We start from the raw sequence: 23,961 nt of genomic DNA on the forward strand, positions 1-23,961 counted from the left end.
TTGGGTTGATTCCAAGTCTTTGCTATTGTGAATATTCAGGACATAGGCATGGGCAAAGACTTCATGTCTAAAACACCAAAAGCAACGGCAGCAAAAGCTAAAATTGACAAATGGGATCTAATTAAACTAAAGAGCTTCTGCACAGCAAAAGAAACTACCATCAGAGTGAACAGGCAACCTACAGAATGGGAGAAAATTTTTGCAATCTACTCATCTGACAAAGGGCTAATATCCAGAACCTACAAAGAACTCCAACAAATTTACAAGAAAAAAACAAACAACCCCATCAAAAAGTGGGCAAAGGATATGAATAGACATTTCTCAAAAGAAGACATTCATACAGCCAACAAACACATGAAAAAATGCTCATCATCACTGGCCATCAGAGAAATGCAAATCTATTACTTTTCTATTTGAAATTTCTATTTGAAATGTGCCAAATTTGTTCAAAGTTTTGAAATTCGTCTTTTAAATTTGTGGCAAAATTTTGCAAATTTTGGTAAAAATGAAGCAGAAATTAATTTATGTGATTTGCATCTTTCATGAGCATTATGTTATTGCTTCTTTTGCCCTATTGTAATTTACATATTTTTAAAAAAGCTAATCATGTGTTGCTTTTGGTTCCATGATTCATAATTGCTTTGAGGAATAAATATGTTTGTGGTTATACAGAAGAGATTGCTGAATGAAAAAATTGTGATTCATTTGTATATAAATGTAAAAGCTACTCTAGCTGAGTAATTAATGGTTTATTTAAACAATGGCACTTGACAGGTTCTGTGGCCAAGAACTTCTTCACCAAATCAAAGCTTTCCATTCCAGAGCTCTCCTATATATGGTAAGTACAATTAATGCCATATGGCATTCATACCATCATCCATAACCCATCTTTTAGTTCCTACCTTTGCATTTTTAAAAGTCTTATGTTTTGAATGATGTTTTTAACAGACTACAAGAGTGAATACAACTCAGATTTTTGTTGCTGTGAAAATTAAATGTTATATGAAAAGTACAATGAACAATGTGTGGCACATATTAAGCACTATAAGTGTTAACTATTATTTTAAAGTAATTTCCTAATTATTATCCCCATCTCAATCCCTTTTCAGTCTAGGCAATTGTGGGCATATGAAACTTACCATCCTGTAGATTTCATTTTCAGACTTTTCTACTAGATGCGATACAAGTAACCAGAGGAGATTGACAAACTAGTTTTTATATTTTATAAGGCTGAGTGAACAGGTTGAGGAATATTTTGGAGTTAGGTTAGGTTTGACTATTCTAGCTGCCTCTGAGCTTTGTAAATTTGGCTGGTGTTTATCAGCTGGACCCTAATTCAGACTTGCAGCTGTGGTATCCACTGCACCTTTATGCACTCTGGCTCCAGAAGGGCTGTGCTGGGATGGTCCAGATGGCTCTATTTGCATTCATGAAAATGCTTGGTGCGGCTGTAAACTCTCGGCTGTGTGTGGGCTAGTTCTTCCCCAAAACTGGGCAGGCGATCACACTGCTATAAATATATAATTAAAAACACTGGAATGTTTATATAAAGCCCTTTGCGTGAGGATTTACAGAATTATGTTGGGATTTAAAATTGCTTGTCATGTTTTGTGCATCTTATTGGAAAACTACTCCAATAATACTCATGCATGCCAATGTATCTGGGATTCTGAGCTGGATTTAGGTTCTTCAACAATATATACTCTGGCATAATTTTTTTGTTTTTACAAGTCTTATATTAGTTTTTTGTTGTTGTTTGTTTGTTTGTTTGTTTGTTTTTTTGGAGACGAGGGCTCACTCTGTCACCCAGGCTGGAGGGCAGTGACATGGTTATAGCTCATTGCAGCCTCTGACTCCTAAGTTCAAGAGATCCTCCTACCTCAGCCTCCCAGCTAGCTTTTCAGTTTTTTCTAGAGACAGAATCTTGCTATGTTGACCAGGCTGGTCTTGAACTCCTTGCCTCAGGCAATCCTCCTGCCTTGGCTTCTGAAAGCGCTGGGATTACAGGCATAAGCCACCATGCCCGGCCCTTATATTAGATTTTCTGGCTAGGGAAGAAAAAAGAAATTATCATTTTGAAAAGAATACCATTTGTTTTGGCAGAATTCCCAGTCTAAACGTTATTGGCATGAGGCTTCCTATCTTTTTGTTGAGACATGCCCATGAAAGCTGAGTGGTATTCTCTCTATCCAGCATATGAAGCAGTTTCCTGACCCCTCACTCTGGGAACAGCTATTTCAGGGCCCCAGTGCATTCGAAACTGGAGGAGGAGGATGTGAATGGTCTAAAGGAAAGTTATGGAGCTTACCTTAGAAATATATTTTCTTTCAAATAGTAATACCTTTCTAGAATAATTTTGTTTATGTCTTATCTCTATGCTTGTCCTAACACAAGTATACTTGTCTCTGTCTACCTTAGAGATGGTTAAGCTTATGGGGTCTTAGATATAATTCTTTGGCAAATCAGTCTCTTTTGTGCTGAGTAAATAGGTCTGTGCCTTCTAGTGGGAAATAATGACTGAAGTTAAGCCTGTTTAAGACTCCCCTTTCTTCATTTTTGTCTTATCTGGTTCCAGTCTTCTTTAGTTACTAGTTTTATCCTAAAACATCATTCATTCCTTTTTTTATTGAGCTTACTTGTATTTTCCCAGTAGGGAGTTCTCAAGCAAAGAACAGTTTGGTACAAAAATTTACGTGACTTGAAAAGTTCAAGGTTTTCCCTTAAAGCTGAAAAACAAAGAGCTTATTTCTGTGCTCCAGGTAAACTGCATAGTGGCTGGGACAACTATAAAATGGCTGGGGCCACCCTTCCTCTGCCTGTTTTGAACACCATGTCCAGGGCTTTTCACCCCATGCAGCCTGCATTTACTGAATGACTGTGGACTTCTGGGTATCATTTTTATTTCTGTGCCATAGTTTCTTGTGCTGTGTCCTCAGCGTTGTAAGACACACCAACAATGGAACCTGAAGAACTTAAATTTTTATTTATAAAATGCTACTGATGCTGATCCCATCAGTCAACATTTTTCTTCCTTGGAGTGGCCCCCAGAGATTTCAAATGGATTTGGCTAGGAGGGTTTGGGTACTGGTAGGGCCATCACCATAGAGTCTGGGAGTTTTATTGGCACATTTGTGCCAAGTAACTTGTTCTGTAAGCCCCATGGTAGGTACTCATGACATTTGTTTCATCTAGGGAGCTTAGTGATGCTGACTGTGATGGAGCCCTGACCCTGCCTGAGTTCTGTGCTGCGTTTCATCTCATTGTGGCTCGGAAGAACGGCTACCCATTGCCTGAGGGCCTGCCTCCAACTCTGCAGCCAGAGTACCTGCAGGCGGGTAAGGCCTCACCATCAATTGTAAACCTTAAGTACTTTTCCTCCAGGCTGTGTAAAAAACTTTTGTTTCTTAAAATGATGTCCAGATACTTTGGGGAGTCCTTAGTATTTACAGTTATTCTTCTTTAACTGCTATTAGACTTTTACATCTCATAATGTGAGGAATAGGGCTGGTCTGGGTAAGTGTGTATTACCTGTTTTTCTCATTCTATACCCTCTGGATGGATTTGAACCAAAGTCACTTACCCTTTCATGACAGTTGTGAAATAGGCAAGTACTGAAATTCCCAGCTGGTATAAAATGAAGAGGAGGATCCTGTAGAGCCAAGTGTTAACTTGGCATTTTTAGGCACACCCCAGTGTCTCCAGGTGGCCCTGGGCAATGGAGTGGAATAGAGCTCTTATACCTAATTTAAAAGTCAAAAAATTACATGCAGTGAAGTGTGCAAAGTGTTGTCACCTTAAATGTATGCTCGATTAATTTTTATATATGTATACACCCATGTAACTGCAATCAGATATAGAATATTCTAGCATATCAGAAGGTTAGAATAGAACTGTTATGTTTCTCCTTAATAAAACAGTCTCACTCAAATTATTGTTTTGGACCCTTTAGATAGGAAAGAGTCATGGTGAGTATAACATATGTATTAATTCCTTTGGGAGAGTGGAAAAATTAATAGTGTGTCTTGCCCTATTCAAAGGCAAGTGGGCACTGGTCTGATTTCCATTATTCATGGAAGTATAGTGCTCATTGAGAGGCCCCAGAAATAGCTGGTGCTTTCAACAACCTTTCTCAATTTTTAGGGAATGGCTGTTAAAGAAATGAGAGCTTAGTCATGGGTGATTATTAGCAAGAGAGAGCAGTGTCTAAAGAAACTTTAATTACTTATTAGTAGAGTATAAATTTTGTGATTAGATCTGCAAAAGGCCTTGGATTATCTTGTCTAGTCCCTTCCTCATGATGATACCAGATTCAAAGTGGCAAATGTCTTATCTAAGTCAGTCTCGGTGCCTCTGACTCTCTTAAATAAAGAATCTGTCATTTTCTGTGTTAAATAGTGAGAGGATAGGAACTCAACCAAAGGGAAGAGGCCAAGTTTGTGGCTGCTGCTAAGTGACAGGTAAACATGTTGGGGGAAGAGTGACCCATTCTGGGATCTTCTTCAAATGTCCCCATAAAATATATGAAGGGGAGAGATCAGAGAGCAAAACCTACTAATTTGTGGACTTGGATTTTGCTAACAATACCTGCTTTCTCCCTACTGCAGGCTGTAACTCCAGCCTGCTGCCCTTCCTTAGATGCTTGGAAGATCCTCATGGGTCCCAGGAATTAGCTTGCAATTGAGGAGCATGGGAAACTCCTCTTTTCTCTTTGGTGTCTTTCTCTCTCCATCTCATTCTCTCCCTCTTCTTGTCCCCTCCCTTCCCCTCCCCTCCCCTCCTCTCCCCTCCCCTCCTCTCCCCTCCCCTCCTCTCCCCTCCCCTCCTCTCCTTTCTGTTTCTCCTGAATGAGGGCAAAGAAGCACTGGCATTCTGGGGGCTATCTTGACACCTACATGGCTCTCATTGCCAAGGCAGTGCAGGGCCATAGAAGAACCTCTTTTCTTGGGATTGGAGACACATGGGACTTTTGTCTCTCTCTCAAGGGAATTAACAGCTGGCAAAGGGCCAAGTTCTGTTCTAGGGTTAGTTATATTTAATACCTTCACTGTGTCCTCTTTCAAGCCCTGGAGAGAGTCCTGGGTAACCTCATCTCCCATACCCCCACTGAGTTTTCTGTTTGGGGGTCATAACTAGTGCTGTTTTATTATTTTGATGCTATATGGCCATGGAACCTGTGGGACATACCATGACTCCTTATTTGAGAAGTCACTTTTGTAGGTGTCCAAGTGTTTCACAGACTATTTCAAAAGTCACTGACATAATGGCTGGGTGTGGTGGCTCACGCTTGTAATCTCAGCACTTTTGGAGGTCAAGGCAGGTGGATCACTGGAGGTCAGGAGTTTGAGACCAGCCTGGCCAACATGGTGAAACCCCATGTACTAAAAATACAAAAATTAGACAGGTGTGGTGGCACACACTTGTAGTACCAGCTATTAGGGAGGCCAAGGCAGGAGAATCACTTGAACCTGGGAGGCAGAGGTTGCAGTGAGCCAAGATTACACCACTGCACTCCAGCCTGGGTGATAGAGCTAGACTCCATCTCAAAAAAAAAAAAAAAAAAAAAAATCACTGACATAATTTTTAGATATCTGAAATGTTAACAGGAAAGAAGTAATCTCTTGATTCCTTTCCTACTGCCAATGGCTTCTTTTGACCTGCTTATTCAGTAAAGGGGAATCTATAAAAAAGCACACCAGTGAGCCTCATGTTTCTTCCTGGTCTTTTATGGAGACTGTCAGAATGCATTTATACAGGAACAAGGCAAGAATCTGTCATATACACTTCAATTAAACAAAAATTGCACATCATTTCCAGGGCTTGTGGGATTAATCTTAAATAATAATTATATAGTTCTAACAGAAAACATGAAAATAACCTATAAAACTCTATCAAACTCAGTGACGGTATATTTTAAAATGCTTTATCACTCATGTTTATCATTGTATGAAGCTTAAGAAAATGGCCAGAACCACCTAGGTCTCTGTGCTTTTTTTTTTTCTTTTCTTTGCAAAATATGAGTGATCCTATTCATTTTTTTGTTCATTTTAATGGCATCTCATTTAGTGGTTTTTTTTTTTTTTTGAGATGGAGTCTCGCTCTGTTGCCCAGGCTGGAGTGCAGTGGTGCAATCTCGGCTCACTGCAAGTTCTGCCTCCCGGGTTCACACCATTCTCCTGCCTCAGCCTCCCGAGTAGCTGGGACTACAGGCACACGCCACCACACCCGGCTAATTTTTTGTATTTTTAGTAGAGATGGGGCTTCACCATGTTAGCCAAGATGGTCTCGATCTCCTGACCTCGTGATCTGCCTGCCTTGGCCTCCCAAAGTGCTGGGATTACAGGCGTGAGCCACCGTGCCTGGCCTAGTGCTTTTTTTCTTTTCTTTTCTTTTTTTTTTTAAAGCTTAACTCTCACCTTTTTCCAACTTTTTTCTAATTGATCTATATTCAGTCTTTAAAAAATCTAATCCAGTTTTTGATAAGATTGCTGAAGAGGATAAATTTGGTTAATATCTTCATGCATTCATAACTAGACAGGCTTGTTTTCTAAAATAATATTTTTTTTTTTTGAGATGGAGTCTTGCTCTGTTACCCAGGCTTGAGTGCAGTGGCATGATCTTGGCTCACTGCAATCTCTGCCTCCTGGGTTCAAGCAATTCTCCTGCCTCAGCCTCTTGAGTAGCTGAAGCTACAGGCACCTGCCACCATGCCTGACAGATTTTACAGATTTTTGTATTTTTAGTAGAGACGGGGTTTTACCATGTTGACCAGGCTGGTCCCGAACTCCTAGCCTCAAGTGATCCACCCACCTTGGCCTCCCAAAGTGCTGGGATTACAGGCATGAGCCACCCACCACACCTGGCCTGTTTTGTAAAATAATGGAAGAGGAATTCTATCTGATGCCATTTTACTTGCAATTATGGAAATAGTCTCTTTTCCCTAATAGTAAAACTTCAATGACAGAGTTGTATTAGTTGGTGGCTTACCCTCTAGCCTTTTGATAGTTTCAGCTGGGTGAGGTGACTGACACCTGTAATCCCAGCACTCTGGGAGGCTGAAGCAGGAGGATTAGTTGAGGTCAGGATTTCAAGACCAGCCTGGGCAGCGTGGTGAAACCCCATCTCCACCAAAAAATACAAAAATTAGCGAGGTGTGGTGGTGCGCACCTGTGGTCCCCAGCTACTCGGACGGCTGAGGCAGGAGAATCGCTTGAAGCTGGGAGGCAGAGGTTACAGTGAGCCGAGATAGCGTCACTGCACTCCAGCCTGGGTGACAGAGTGAGACTCCATCTCAAAAAAAAAAAAAAATAAAAATAAAAATAAAAATAAATAAAATAAAATAAAAATGAAAAAAAAAGTCACCTTTTGATAGGTGATTGGGTGGGTTCTGGTAGAAATTTTTGCCATAGAGTTTGTTAAAAAATATCTGTGAAGTACTTACTGTGTGAGAGGTACCACATCGTTCACTGTGGTCAGAATGCTGTATGAAACAGAGCTCCTACTCCCATGAACTAGTGGGCAGTTAATATGTGCCATCAAGGGGAAGCACAGATGCAGCAAGAGGGTGCATGACCTTAGGGAAGATTTCCTTAAATGTTTGGGCTGAGATGTGAAGACTGAGCTAGGGACTACATAGGTGAAGAAGGGAGAAGCTTAGGTTCTGAGAAGGGGGAACAGCAGGTTTGCTGGGGAGGCTCTGAGAGGGGACTTGGAACATAGGAGGAGTGAGAATTTCAGGCCACAGTGACTGGCGTGCACGGAACCAGGGTAGAGGGGCTGGGTTGAAGCTGAGGAAGAAGGTGGGGAACATATGACGGGCAATAATGTCACCTTATTTTAGGCTGATAAGAGACACAATGAGATTTGCTATGTGAAATGATCATGCAGATCATGCAGGATCATGCAGGTCCAGAGAACAGGTTTTGAGGGGCACAGGTAGAAACCAGAAGACTAAGTTGTGGCAGCTGGCCAGTCAGGAGCAGCAGGGCGCTTGCACTGGGGAGGCGACAGTGAGATGGAGAGATGTGGACACCTTGGAGAGAGATTTAGCAGGTAATTGACAACATTTATAGTTTTGGAAAGTGTTAGCTTTCTTCACAGGAAGATCCCCTCATGATAAAGCATCAGTCATATAATACTAGTCAGATCCTTGATTGATAGACCAGAAAGAGAAATCTTAATAATGGTTCACACCACTCTTGGGGCTGGACTGAGGAATGGTGCTTTTACTGAGTTTTTACCAAGGAAATAGACTATGAGGTATGGTCAGAAAAATCACCAGGGCCCACAGTTTGCCCCATCTGATACTGGTGAAATTCAGACCAGAGTAAGCAAATGAACAAATTAAGGTGCTTGTCCTTTTTTTTTTTTTTTTTGAGACGGAGTCTGGCACTGTCGCCCAGGGTAGAGTGCAGTGGCCGGATCTCAGCTCACTGCAAGCTCCGCCTCCCGGGTTTACGCCATTCTCCTGCCTCAGCCTCCCGAGTAGCTGGGACTACAGGCACCCGCCACCTTGCCCGGCTAGTTTTTTGTATTTTTTAGTAGAGACGGGGTTTCACTGTGTTAGCCAGGATGGTCTCGATCTTCTGACCTCGTGATCCGCCCGTCTCGGCCTCCCAAAGTGCTGAGATTACAGGCTTGAGCCACCGTGCCCGGCCAAGGTGCTTGTTCTTAACTCCATGTGGTGCTGATACTCAGACCAGTACTTACTTCCTTACTTACTGTATATATATATGCATGTATGTATTTATTTAAATTAGACACATAGGTAGGAAGGTAGGTAGATACATAGACAGATGAGACAGGGTCTCACTATGTTGCCCAGGCTGGTCTCAAACTCCTAGACTCAAGCAGTCCTCCTGCCTTGGCCTCCCAAAGTGCTGGCATTACAGGTGTGAGCCACCATGCCTGGCCAATGGCCAGTACTTTACTGCAGAAGGATATTGGCATTTCAGTCCCTGATGGGAGTGGGAGGGTGGGGAAGGATTTAAAACAATGCCAATCCACTTTTCACATTTGATTCAAGTTTTTTTAAACCTTGCATTACAATTTTATTTCCTAATAGCTTGTCTTGACTTGTAGCTTCTGTTTATTATCTGCCACAGTCTGCTTTTCCTCTTTGGAATATTGACAAATTTTCTAGCTGTTGAGATATTTCTTTCCTAATTACTTTGTGACAAAGTAGTGCAGCAGAATCTGCTTCTAAGACATAGCCTGGTGTGAAGTAATTAGCTTACCAAGTAGACTGATCTTTCCTCATGTGAATTCACTTAACTACTGAAATAACAGCCAGTGTCACTATTGCATATTGAAAGAAACCCTTAATGAGATTCTTTTTTCTTTGTTGTAAATCAGCAAGAATTTATGCTCTTATTTTTATAATTCCTGACAACCAAGGAGGTAAATATTTCATAAAATTACCTTGGGTGCACGTCATTATAAGATCTTGCCTATATCCAACAATAGTTAAATGATGTATTTCCTTAGTTAATGTCCCTATACATTAGAAACTACACTAGTAACATAGTTAAGACTTACATATTGTGATAGTGATGGTTAATGTGGAAAATTACTATGCTATAAAATGAAGTGTTCAGAGCACATACTCTTCAGCCAGACTGCTGAGAGTTAAAGTCCCTGCTCTTCTATTTATCAGCTGTATGACCTTGAGTAAGTTGCTTAACTTCCCTGTTCTCAGTTTCATCACATGTGAAATGGGGATAATAGAAGTACTGGGTTGTCCATGTAAAGAACTGAAAATAACTACCCTAGCATGATGAATGCCATAAGTGGTCTATCAGAGCTAGCTGATTTTGTTGTTATATTTAACGAGCACAGAAAAGCTGATGGGAAACACTGATTACTATGGCTCTAGGAAATATTCTTATATATTCTTTTTGTTTCTTCCTAGCTTTTCCTAAGCCCAAGTGGGACTGTCAATTATTTGATTCTTATTCTGAGTCACTGCCGGCAAATCAACAACCTCGTGACTTGAATCGGATGGAGGTAAAGATTTTCGTATGCTGATAAATAAGGATGTGTATGGAGTTAAATCCATTAGCCTATGTTCTTTATGAACTCTGGAAAATGAACTTTTTTTTTTTTTTTTGCTTGAAAATGAGTTTTTATAACATTTCCTGGCCGGGCGCGGTGGCTCACGCCTGTAATCCCAGCACTTTGGGAGGCCGAGACGGGCGGATCACGAGATCAGGAGATCGAGACCATCCTGGCTAACACAGTGAAACCCCGTCTCTACTAAAAAAATACAAAAAACTAGCCGGGCGAGGTGGCGGGCGCCTGTAGTCCCAGCTACTGGGGAGGCTGAGGCAGGAGAATGGCATAAACCCGGAGGCGGAGCTTGCAGTGAGCTGAGATCCGGCCACTGCACTCCAGCCTGGGCGACAGAGCGAGACTCCATCTCAAAAAAAAACAAAAAAAAACAAAACAAACAAACAAACAAAAAAAACACATTTCCTTTTTGTACTTGGTAATTATTAATACTTTGATGCTCAGCCTTTCAGATCTAGACACCAGATGTATCTATAATTTTTCCCCTTTTCTCCCTAAAACTGGATGTGCTAAAGTAAGTAACATAATCTCTAGACCTTCTAGATGCGAAAAGTAGATATAGCCAAACGAAGCCAGAAAATTCTAGCCAAGTTATTTACTTTAACCAAGCTTTAATTCCCTAGTAAACAATTTTAATTGTATTTTTATCAGTTGGGCATTAATAAGCTATACTGAACCAGAACTGCTTTGAGAAGAGGTTTGAGGACTTTATATGAGGGCCCCAAATCACATTCGGAACTCCTTCAGGGTTTTTAGCTTTTGGACCAAATGAGGACTGATTTGGATGATCCCCAAAAGGAACTTGGAGAATTCCCCCAGTGTTGGGCCATGGATGGAAGGACTTAGCCAAGTGCTTAGGGAGCCTTAGCTATGGATCAATAAATAGGAGTTGTTATTGTTGTCATCACCACTGTCATTATCATCATTATCACCATTATGATTACTATGATGACAACTTAGGATACCTGCTGTTCTCTTCCTTAAAAAATTTGGAAATGTTTAGTAAATGGAGCTTTATTCACAGACTCCTATTAGAGTCCTCTGACCCTAGTTGAAACCATTGCAAGATGATAGAAGTCAAAGGCAGGGAACAGGGACATTTCTTTAATTTCTTGTGACTGTGCATGATGATTTATTCTCTCACATGAGGCCCTCATGCCTGTAGCGTGTATTATGGATGGCATCGTCTGCTCCCCTGTGAGCCAGTCAAGCCTGCCTTTCCAGTGCTCCTCTGACTAACATCTCTGTTTGCCACTTTGCTTTTCTTTCTTTGAGTTGCATCCTCCATGATACTTTCCTCAGATTTCTACTCATGGGAAAAAGACATAAAGAAAAGTCACTTCAGGAGGAATGACAGATGTGCATTTGAAGAATTTTGGTTAAAAATTTTTTTTTTTTCTGCAGAATGCATATGACAGAGACAGATAAAATAGTTTGCCACTTTTCATGGCCCTTGGTTTACTTTGGAGATTCTAGCAGTGTTTAAAGAGCTTTGTTTATCAAACCAGGATGGATACTTCTATGGCTCTCTGACTCTGTGTGTGTATATATGTGTATGATGGCCCCCCTGCTTGCATAAAATGATGAAGTTATTAGTTGATCTTCTTTTAAAATGGCCATAAAATCTGTTACACACACACACCCTGATGTCTTTTATACTCTGTTACACACACACACACACACACACACCCTGATGTCTTTTATACTCTGTTACACACACACACACACACACACACACAGAGTCTCTCTCGCTGTCTCTTTGTCTCTCTCTCTCTAATGTCCTGGATGACGTTACATATATTCACCTTTGTGGATGTTATATGCAGCTAGCTTTATATACTTTTGTATACTTTAAGTGACCTTCTTGGGGAGGGGAGATTAAAAACTACCTAGTCTTTTTTTTTTTTTTTTTTTGGCCCTATCCAAAGAAGAAAGCAAAACAACAACAAAAAAATCCCTCTTTTCCAACCAAATTGTTATTTTTGAGGATGCTATAGTTTTAGACAATGAATGCAGTAAACAGAATTCAAGGACAAAGTAATAGGGTTAATTGATGGTTTGTTCATTTAAGAAGTATGGGTCAGATTGCAATAATGATTCAGTATTTCATGTTCTTCTAAACTATTACTGATTTTTCTTTCTACCAATCTTTTAATATATCATGAATGCATGGAGTTTAATTAGATTTTGGAACTAGCCCTGTGATTGATGACTCCAGTATAGGTGGTTGTGTTCTGAACAAAGCTGCAGCTGATTTAGGTCCCAGGTCATGAGAAATTGGCTTAGTGATACATCTTTTTCTAAAGACAGCAGAGCTGTAGCCATGCACTTATTTCCATTAAGAATTACAGATGATAATTTCAGGTATATTTCTCTTTATGAGTGTCTCTTAGATTACTGGATTTCTTTCTTTTTCTAAACAGCTTTACTGATAGAGACTTTACATACCATACCCATTAAAGTATATAATTCAGTAATTTTTATTATATTAACAGTTGTTCCACCATCACTACAGTTTAATTTTAGAACATCATCAGCCCAAAGAGAAACCCAATACTCATGAGCAGTCACTTCCTATTCCTCTGTCTCTGCCAGCCTCTGATAATCACTAATCTATTTTCTGTCTCTAGATTTGCCTATTCTGGACATTTCATATAAATGGAAGCATATAGTATGTAGTGTTTTGTGACCGTATTCTTTCACTTAGTATAATGTTTTCAAGGTTCACTCAGATCATAACATGTATCAGTGCTTCATTCCTTTTTAATGCTGAATAATATTGCATTGTATGGATATGCTACATTTTGTTTGTCCATTCATCAGTTGATGGACATTTGCATTGCTTCCACTTTTAGCTATTATAAATAATGCTACTATGAACATAGATGTACAGGTTTTTGTGTGGATGTGTGTTTTTGGTTCTCTTGAGTATATACCTAGGAGTGGAGTTGTTGGATTGTATCATAACTTTTTGAGGAATCACCAAGCTGGTTTCCAAAGCAACTATACTATTTTACATTCTTCCACTAGCAGTGTATGAGGGTTCCAATTTTCCCACATCCTTGTTAACACTTATTGTCTGACTTTTTGATTTTAGACACCCTAGTGGAATTAAGTGGTGTCTCATTGTGGTTTTGATTTGAGTTTCCTAATGATTAATGACATTGAGCATCTTTTTGTGTGCTTATTAGCCATTTGTATATCTTTTTTGGTGAAGTGTCTAAGTCCTTTGTCCATTTTAAAATTGAATTACTTGTCTACTACTGAATTGTAAGTGTTCTTGTGCTTTTGGCATTATATCTGAGAAACCATTGCCTAATATTAAATCACGAAGATTTACTCCCGTGTTTTCCTCTAAGAGATTTTTGTTTTTGTCTTTTTTTGTTTTGTTTTTTGAGATGCAATCTCACTCTGTTGCCAGGCTGGAGTGCAGTGGCATGATCTCAGCTCATTTGCAACCTCTGCCTCCCGGGTTCAAACGATTCTCCTGCCTCAGCCTCCTGAGTAGCTGGGACTACAGGTGTGCGCCACCAAGCCCAGATGATTTTCTATTTTTAGTAGAGATGGGATTTCACCATGTTGGCCAGGATGGTCTCGATCTCTTGACCTTGTGATCCGCCCACCTCGGCCTCCCATAGTGCTGGGATTACAGGCATGAACCACTGAGTTTGGCCTCTTCTAAGAGTTTTATAGTTTTAGACCTTTACATTTAGGCGTGTGATTAATTTTGAGTTAATTTTTGTGTATGTTCTGAGGAAGAGGTCCAACTTTATTTTTTTGTATGTGGATTTCTAGTCATCCCAGCACCATTTATTGAAAAGACGCTTTTTTCCCCATTGAATTGTCTTGCACCCTTTTTGGAAATCAACTGACCATAAATGTAAGGGTTTATTTCTGGGTTTTCAGTTCTATTCTATTGATCTGTATGTTTATGATTATGCCACTACCACAGTGTCTTGATAATTTTAGATTTGTAGTAAGTTTTGAAATCAGGAAGTGTGAATTCTTTAACTTTGTTCCTCTTTTTCAAGAATATTTTGCTATTCTGACTTCCTTGCATTTCCATATGAAATTTAGGACAAGCTTGCCAAATTCTGACAAAAAAAGATTGCATTGAATTTGTAGATCAGTTTGGAGAGTATGGCCACCTTACCAATATTAAGCCTTCTAACTCATCAGCATGAGATGTCTTTCCATTTATTTAATTTCTTTCAACAGTTTTTTGAGATTTCTTTTTATCTACATTGCCTACTTCTAAATTATGTTATTCTCCAAAGGGGTCTGATTTATAATGCAGGTGGCAAAAGACAATGAAGGAAATGCACTGTTATGGTACATTGTTCTATTGGAGATAGTAGACTTCGGATAGGAAATTATATCTAGATACTTCATTTTAATGAGTAAATCTCAGCACTATATGAGGCCGAGGTGGGCAGATCACGAGGTTAGCAGATCGAGACCATCCTGGCTAACACAGTGAAACCCTGTCTCTGCTAAAAATACAAAAAATTAGCCGGACGTGGTGGCACGTGCCTGTAGTCCCAGATACTCAGGAGGCTGAGGCAGGAGAATCGCTTGAACCTGGGAGGCGGAGGTTGCAGTGAACCAAGACTGTGCCACTGCACTCCAGCCTGGGGGACAGAGCAGGATTCCGTCTCAAAAACCAACCAACCAAACAAACAAATGAACAATTACTTGAGTGAAGACTGTTAAATCCTAGACCAGTTTTCTACTAAGTAATACTTCGGTCTCTTTCTTGGGAATAGTTTAAAACAACAGTTTAAAACAAAAGTGTTGCTTATCTCTCTGGGGTTGTTTAGGTTCTGAGAGGTAAACCAATTAACTTTTTGGAACACCAGATGGCTCCAGGAATTTGCTCTCTTTCCTTCAAGATAAATGTTACAATTTATCTTTATTTGATTTGTGACTATGTTTTAAATATAAACAGTATCAAAAGGCATATGATGACAAGTCTTCCATCTACCAAGTCACCTTTCAATTCTTACATATCTTTCCAGAGTTTGTGTATATAAATAAAGCAAATGTGAATATATATTATTCTTTAATCTTATAGGCCTTAGAGTGCATATTCTTTTCCAGCTTTGAGGTATAATTGACAAAAATATATATTTACGATGTTTTGATCTGTGTATATGAAATGATTACTGCAATCAAACTAATTAACATATCTGTCACTTCTCACATAGTTACCTTTTTTTTTTGGTGTGGTGAGAACATTTAAGATCAATTCCCTTAGCAGTTTTCAAATATACCATACATTGTTATTAACTATAGTTAGAATGTGTGTTAAATTGAGAATTTATAAGAAATAAATTTACAGTAAGTAGATTTTAAACGGTTTAAAACTAATTCATACTTAATAGATTTGGGTATTCACATTAGTGTAAGTGAGGACTTCCCCCCGTTTGCATTAGGAGAAAATGTTAATCTGCTTATTGTAAAATTCTTTTATCCCATAACAAGAAGGCTGTTTTAATCAGGTTTAGACACCATCTGCATGACAGATTTTGGCAAACACCCACATTGTGGGGCCACTTGTCAGAACTTCTTTGTGTTTGTGAAAAAATACATAAAGGACAGGTTTGTTCTTGGCCAAATGGACAAGAGTTGCTATGCAGTTCTGTGGCTGAATCCCAGTCTGAATTCAGATTTAATACATGTCCCTTAATCTGAATCATATTTTTCCTCTGTGTATGTAAAATTTCAATACAAATTAACATACACCTCACTAGGAACCTAAAAAAAATAAGATAGTATTAAATGCAGGGTTTACTGCAGACGGAAATGTTGGCAAGAAATAATAGCTTTTAAGATATTTTTGACTGGGCGCGGTGGCTCACGCCTGTAATCTAGCACTTTGGGAGGCTGAGGCGGGCGGATCACAAGGTCAGGAAATCGAGATCATCCTGGCTAACACAGTGAAAGCCTATCTCTACTAAAAATACAAAAAATTAGCCGGGCGTGGTGGTGGGTGCCTATAGTCCCAGCTACTCGGGAGGCTGAGGCAGGAGAATGGCGTGAACCCGGGAGGTGGAGGTTGCAGTGAGTCGAGATCAAGCCACTGCACTCCAGCCTGAGCAACAGTGCGAGACTTCGTCTCAAAAAAAAACAAAAATTTTTTTCATCATATGTGTGCATCACTTAATTTCTGTTCCAACCAGTTTAATTCATTTACTTTTCTTTTTCAAAGAAGACATCTGTTAAAGACATGGCTGACCTTCCTGTCCCTACCCAGGATGTGACTAGTGATGACAAACAAGGTAGGAAAAGAATCAGTTTTCTTCCTTAACCAACGTTCTACCTCTGTTATCTTATCTACTCCTCTTGGAATGGTGGCTTCTAGAGCATATGAGGGTGGTTCTCAGCATGTAAACACATTTGGATAGATTAAGTAGTTCAAATCATTGTCATAAAACAGTAGTTCACAAAGTGGTAGCAAGAGCTTGAGTGTCCAGAGTCTTCCAACTCATTGGCCCTTTAGTCTTTGCTGACCCTCAGGCTACTCTTAACACCTTACACTGGAATCTGATCATGGCAATTAGGAAATGACTGGAAGCTGAACGAATTGAGTGCTTAACATGTGTTTGCAGATGTGATCCCAGACATCAGTGTAAATGCACATTTGCACACCGTTCTAATCCATGAGGAAGTTCTCTTCTGGACAGAGCTTTTGTCCTTAGCGTTTATCTGTTCTTGTCTTTGTGAGTGTGGGAGTGTGACATGGAACCCAGCTATAATTTTCCTATCTTACTGGGCAGCTGAGAAGCAGTGCAGCACAGCATTCCGTGTTAGAGCTACTCCCAGGGATGAGTTGGCCTGGGAATATCTAGAAGTGTGGGAGGGACCCTCTCCCCCACCTCCTATACTTTGTATAGTGCTTTATAATCTACCAGGTCCTTCCTCATATACTGTCTTATTCAGTCCTCACAAAACTGAATGGAGGCTGGTAAGTTTTATCACCTGAAATTTAGAGATGAGTAAACTAAAATTCAGACACTATGAATCATTTGCCTAGTTATTAAGAAAAAGATTTGGGACAAAAACCAAGATTTTTTCTAAGCCTCAAGCCAGTATTCTGCCTGTTACTTGATATTGATTTACTACCCATGAATAAGAGGCTTATTTGAAGGGACTAAAAATCAGTGAAGCTATTTCAGGTTTTATTGTTGAGGCCTGCCATTGATTAGGCATTGTATGGGGGCTAAACATGAAAAATAAGTTTTCCATTAAGCGACAGTAATTGCATGTTCTCTATTTAAATACTTGTTTGGGAAAGACAGGTAGAAGTGGACATTGTCTGCGGTAGCATGTACTCTGACCAATCTCCTAACTACAGTGGAATAACTGGGCAAACTATAAAAATATTGAAACCTGGATTGCACAACCAGGGGTTCTCACGTCATCAGTCTGGGTGTCAGAAATGAAAGAGGGAGAAACTCCCAATACTTCCTGGTAATACTCCTCCTATCTGCTTGAGGTGCTGTCTCTGGGAAGTTGAAAATACATCTTTGCTCTTTGTAGAAGGAGAACCTATTTCCATACTCCAGGAGGTCTTTATTTTTTTAGTAAATGCTATAGCAACTTTTAGAGGTTTGTGAGACCTGTTTTTGTAAGTGATGACTAGCAATTCTTTGTTTTAATCCAATTTGCCTCAGAAATGACATTTTATAGTTTCAATTTTTTTCCCTCTTTTCCCTTTCTTGTTGCTTAAAAAAACAAAACACCACTAGCTTTGAAAAGTACTATCAATGAAGCCTTATCAAAGGACGTGTCTGAGGATCCAGGTAGGAGAAAACCATTTTTGTATACTTTCTATATAATTATTTTTAAATAAAAAACAGCAAGTCAGTGAGTAGAAGATTGATACCTCTGTGATAGTGTGTCTGTTTCTCTCTATTTATTTGTCTTGTATTTTATTACAAGGAAACCTTTTGGCTTTTTACCCTTTCTCTCTTTTCAGGTATGAGAACAGGGTGATATCTTTTCAAGTTTTTAAGTTTCACTGAAAGGATCACTCCGTGTGAATATAGGGTCATGTTACTAAGTGCAAACTTGAGAAGGCTTGAGGCTGAGATGATTTCAACAAGGCATTTTGGGTTTTGTGTAGAGTAAGAAACTTATGGGGTAGATCAATTGGAGGCCCAGAGTTGGTATTTTCCATTTCCAAAGCAGAAATCTCAAATATTTTTATTATACTTCACCACCAGGAAGGCAACTATATGTGCTTATATATGGAGAGAATTCCAAGAAGAAAAATAAAAGTTGTCCAGTTTTTTGGAGAGTCAGACCTGTATCTGTGGAGTCATGGAGAATGGCTGCCCCTGTGTCCTCAGCTCTCTGTTGATGGAGCCATCATTGAACCAAGTTGAATCTAGTTAAAAACAAAGTGACTACAGAAGACATTACTATTTGGAGCTCTAGTTATAAGGACATGAAAGAAGTTGTTGCTTTCTCTTTTGCTGTTATCTTTCTTGCATATTTTAAATAAGTCAATCATGTTTGTTGTGATAAGCTAGCTATCATCCTGGGCTTATTTGTTGAACGCTGGAACAGAGGAATCAATATAATGTTGAGGCTTATGCTGTGGTACAATATTTCCCAAATGTCAAGTTCATTCAGAGTTTCAAAGAGAGATGGGTGGAGGGAGAGGAAGGAATTGGAGGAGTGGGAGAAAAATACGGTAGGGGGAAGGAGAAAGAGAGAATATGAGAATGAGAATAAATATGAATGAATGTGGATGATGGATTTCAATTATGGAGGCCTGAGAAACTGTATTTTTTGGCAGCTCCCCAGTTGGTTCTGGTACATAGCCTGTTTTGGGAACCACCAGCTGTGGAAGGTGATGCTACAAAATAGAAAATTAAGGTTATAGATCAACCATGACTCCAAAAGTGATGGGAATTCCGAAGCTTAATTTTGACTTTTGAAACAGATTTGAATTCATTCCTTATTGGGTGAAATGTTCTGTTAATGTAGGCCAACACCTGGGGCAGTTCTTTCTAGCTCTTATTTCTGGAGCTAAAGTGGATGCATTCCAGTTTCGTAAACTTCATGTTGTCGTATTAGTAAAAGCTGTTTAAATTTGGAGTGTTAAATTGGTGCTTCTCCAACAGCCTTTAAGTATCATAACTCTTCCTACTTTTTTTTTTTTTAAGGGATTTTAGCACAAGATCAAGTGTCATCTGGGGCATGAGCTTTAGATCTCATTTTAAACATTCCTTCATTGACTAGGACATGGCATCACCAAATAAAACTCAACAGGTGTGCCACAGCATGGGAAGTATGTGGGAATTGATTTCACATTGTGCCTGGGAGCATGCTATGTGTTTTCTGATTTGTTTTTCCCACTACTGCCCCTCTCTGGGTATGAGGGAGTTCCTCATCTTAAACATAGTTAATCCCCCCTTTTCTGGGAAATGTTTGGATTCCCAGTGGGAGACACAAGAGTTTCAAGGTGGTGATTTAGAATTCTGGATGGCTGTCCTTGCCATGTGTACCTCAGTTCAGTTGCTGCCTTTTGGAGGGTTAATCTCTAGGCCTGCTCCTCTTTCCGTTCCCATTTCCTGGAAAGATGACATGCCTTGAGTGTTCTAGGAAGTTGGCATTCCTCTTTCCAGCTACACGAGAAGCTATGATCCATTTGTTGTAATTGCTGAGAGTGTCTATATTAGCGGAGTCTTAAGAGATTTTTTTAACCAATATCCCATTCCAACCTAATTCAACAGAGCACCATGCACAATGATGGTCTTTTTCTTGATGTCTCTGGCCCATGTTGAGGTGTTTTCAGCTGGTTCACCCTCACAGTGCTGTCTTTAGACTGCTGTTGGTGATTCTAACAGCTGCTCCATTGCCAACTATCACCCCATGTTTTTATTGGGGTAGAGCAGTTCTGTCCTTCTGTTACCTGCTCCCACCTGAACCTCCTTTGCTGTCCTAGAAGGAACTAAATTTAGAAACCACATTTCCAGGCTTGAAAAATTAGGAACCTTTATTTATGCACTCTACAATAGTAGTATTTTGCAATTCTAACGTACATTCAGTTTTTAAAGTACTTTCACCATATCTGTCCCTGTGAGAAAGAGACTGCATTTTTATTGCCTTTGTTTTCTAGGTGAGGAGACTGAGGTTCAGGGAAGTAACAGCTAGTTAGTGTCATGGCCAGGAGGAGGGCCTTAGTTTCAGCACCCCTGGCCTGGTCTCTAGTCCTGTCTCTCCACTACTCATCCACACCCTCACCCCATCTGTCTGTCTGTCTGTCTATCTCTCACCAGCAGGGCTCACCCCTCCTTCCACACCCATCCCTACCAGCAAAAAGACAAAGATAATGGCAGTTGACAAAGGAATTAACAGTCACCATGGTCTGGTTTGGGGAACAGTATTTTATCATGTCCGGGACCTCTCCTACCCACGTATTTCTTGAAAGCAGTGGGGCCTGAGGGAGAAGAGGGCCACGGAGCCAGCTGCAGGCAGCCTGCGCAGAGGGCTTCCCCAGCTCTGCGGTGAGTCTGGTCCACTCTGTCCACCCAGCCCCAAGGCAGCCTCCTGGGCTGGGAGAGAGGCTTCCTGAGGCCGCTTTCTTTGCTGCCTGGGGTTTGTAGGAGGGAGGGAGATCTTTTTCTGTCCATATCCAGGTGCAGGTGCACGATAATGGGCAAAAGAGGACTCAAACTTCTTGGGTTTTCCAGGCTTTCCTGCACTCTGGCAGCATTTCAGCTGTTTGAAGCTGGAAGACCCCTGTGTTCTCACTACAACAAGCCAAAATGCTTGGGTTGGGAGAAGTGCATCTCTTGTGCAGCTGACCAGTAGTTTGCTTTGTGCCTTGTTAGCATTTATGAGGATTTTCGCCTCCCCTCTCTGCCCTGTTACCTAACCCAAGGATTTTAATGATCATCATAAATTCAGGCTGCTTCATACCAAGGAGGGTTTTTATCTTTGGAGCAATGTAAAAGAGGATGAGATAATGCAGTGAGACATTTTCTTTTTGGAAGAATTCATGCAAACAAAGAAATTACATTCTTCTTGTTCTGTGTTACTAGCACCTTTTCTATGATTTTTAATGACATTTTATGATGAAAAATTTGCAATGTTTGCAACACCTGAGCATAGCTACTGGTTCCTAAAGTTGTCTTCCATAGAGGATTGAAAGCATAAAAAGAGGATCAGCATTTTTGTAAATGTTTCTAATTACGCCTCACAACTTGTGATGGGGAAGAAGGCTCTATGGGTGTTGGCAGTGAGCAAGTTAGTTTATGATTTAAATTTGATGAGGAAAAGTCATATGGCTGGGAAAAGATTCAGCAATTTTTTTTCATAATTCTCTGTATGATTTGGTCACAGAGATGTGGGACACAAGGATATTTTCTTACAGGAGAAGCTGTATAGCTCATTTCCACTTACTTGTGAGAGCTTTGTTTTTTTGTGGCCATGCTGCTCTGGTAGTGTGTTTTTGTTTTTTGTTTTGTTTTGTTTTTTAATGTAGTTAGATAGACTTCTTCCTATCCTTCAGGGTAGACTGGTTCAAAATCTATTACTAGACTATCATGATAGACCAAGAAACTCTCAAGTGTGAATCCGTCGTTATATAAAAAAGACAACCCCCTTGAAAGGGGTTGTCTTTTTTTACTGGAATGTCTTCATTAATCAACTTGAATTTGAGAATGGCCTCTCAAATAGTGCTCTGACCAAAGGAAAAATATGCTGGGTTTTCTTTCCTTTTAATCGTTCCTTTAGATTTTGAAATAAAACAAGGAAATCATGAAAATGTGGGAGATGTCCAGTTCTCCACATGGGCATTTTTACCTCACATTTGCCTGTTGATGTGTTCTGTACTAGCCCAGGTGCTGCATATAAACTTGTTTAACTGCAGAAATGAAACCCAAGCAAACAACAAATAATCTTTGTTTCAGCAACTTCCAAGGATTCCAACAGTCTCAAAGCAAGACCAAGATCCAGGTAGTGTTCATTTAATTTCTGCTTTAATGCCCTTTGTGCCCTGCCCCCTGCCTAGAAATAAGAACCACAAACCAAAAACCCAACCCATGATTTCCTCTTCCTTTAGATGTAAAGCTTAGGGTGTGATCCATTTCACTCATGCGTGGCCTGATGGGAACATGCAGTAATGCTGGGAGCCTTGGTTTCTGTGGTCACTAGTGCTAGAAGGTGGTCACTAGTGCCCTATGGCCCCTCAACATGAAGTGGATTGTGTGAGATGACCCAGTTGTTGCAAGATGATAACTAATAGGGGGAAGTAGCTTTGGAAAGAGGAAAATATGGGTAAGGTAACAAACATGAAAATTTGCTATCATGACAAGGTGAACACCAAAAAGTAAAAAGTCTGGGTAATAAAATCTAGAGTAGGGAAAGAAAATGCTTGTGATAACTTCAGTGAAGCTTGCAGCTTCAGGTAAGCAATGTTTATGGTCTGTTTGAGCCTACCTTAGTGCCCCTCTCGGCTTCACATTTTTAAAGAGGCTATTAAAAGAGAGAAAGCCAGTAAGGCAGAGCTGCGGTTGATGTGAGACTCAGAAAAGAGGCGCAGAGGGGAAATATAGAGACACTAATAGAATTAATCCATTAAGGAAGGGAAATGGTATTGGTACTGTATTTCACTGGTAGAACTGCAGTGTAAGATAGGATACCAAGGATACCATGTGTGTGTTTTCTGTTTTGCTTTGGCTCTTAGAGACATTTTCCCCTCCTTTGCCTACTAGACACAATCCTGAAAAAGTAAATTTAAGTCTGATCATATTTAATATGCTTGAAATACTGATATTTAAGGAACCTCATCTCTTTGTAAGTCAAAGAGTTATCCTTTAGTTTCTATCTGCATTTTCCAAATTGGGTTTTTGTTTCCTTGTTTATGTAAGATATAGATATCTATATTTTTATATTTGTCTATATTTAAAAACAATAGAGTAATTCTTTTAGGTAGGAAGAAAAGGTATAGGCATTCTTTCTGTGGTCAACACATTTACTCATCCTTTTTAAAAGGATGAATGGATCTTTTACAAACTAGTCTGTACTAGTTTTGGGATATGCTTTCATAGTAGGAATTGCCATTGAATTGCAGAAATCTGTTTTGTGTACTATGTTAACCATAAATCGAACCTCAAAGTTTTAGCTTCTGCTGACTTCCTCTCTCCCTGAAAGCCAGTGAAATTATAAAATCTCATAGCCACATATTCTATTATTAATGTGTCTGGCTAAATTTTACATATTATCCTTTCAGAGATTGTGCTTTTGGTCTAATTTGGAGGATTTTATTTTCATTACTTCTCACTGGGAAGAAGAGAATTGAATTATTTTTATCCTGTTTTTTGAAATGTTAAAGTTTTGTAGAAATATAAGGAAAAGAGGGAAAAATCACCATTTTAACACCACTGCATTCATCATTTTGTTAACTCCCTACACATTTATGTTTTAATTGGTTGCAGCAGTCATGGTTATACAATCTCACTTATTTTATATTCAGTAACTTTCCATATGAAGATATAAACATACAGGTTATATATGAAAATAAAATGAAAACGAGGAATGTGCACTATGGGATTGTGTGCTTAACTATGTGCATGCATACACATTATTTGCACACACATTATTTCTTTTTTGAGTGAAAGATGTCACAAAAGCTATATGTGGCATAGAAAGTTCTTTTCATTTCTAGCTAGGGTCTCTAATTGTCTTTTTTAAGTGAAGCGTTCCCGTGTAAGAACCTTGTCCGTCCGTATCAGTTCCCTTTGATTCTTGTTGAAAGAGTCAGAGCATTCTTCCCTGCTAGTTTCTGCCTGCCGTTGCCTTGTCTCTCTTGCTAGTTATGTTACAGGGCCCACCCCAGAACACGTCACATGCCATTATGGTGGCTTTATTAAAGTTGCA

The 23,961-nt window shown here is 39.7% G+C and overlaps 1 protein-coding gene across 1 annotated transcript in view; it reads left to right on the forward strand.

Moving 5' to 3' along the window:
- The window catches only part of REPS2 (RALBP1 associated Eps domain containing 2), a 206,643-nt gene that overhangs the window by 98,533 nt on the left and 84,149 nt on the right, over positions 1-23,961 (forward strand). Inside the window, exons 7-12 of the mRNA XM_025371831.1 lie at positions 775-838; positions 3,193-3,335; positions 9,908-10,002; positions 16,277-16,346; positions 17,817-17,870; positions 21,993-22,038. Coding sequence (XP_025227616.1) covers positions 775-838; positions 3,193-3,335; positions 9,908-10,002; positions 16,277-16,346; positions 17,817-17,870; positions 21,993-22,038 — 472 coding nt within the window. The remainder of the gene's footprint in view (positions 1-774; positions 839-3,192; positions 3,336-9,907; positions 10,003-16,276; positions 16,347-17,816; positions 17,871-21,992; positions 22,039-23,961) is intronic.

Source organism: Theropithecus gelada, chromosome X (genome assembly GCF_003255815.1).
Source record: "Theropithecus gelada isolate Dixy chromosome X, Tgel_1.0, whole genome shotgun sequence".
NCBI lineage: Eukaryota > Metazoa > Chordata > Mammalia > Primates > Cercopithecidae > Theropithecus > Theropithecus gelada.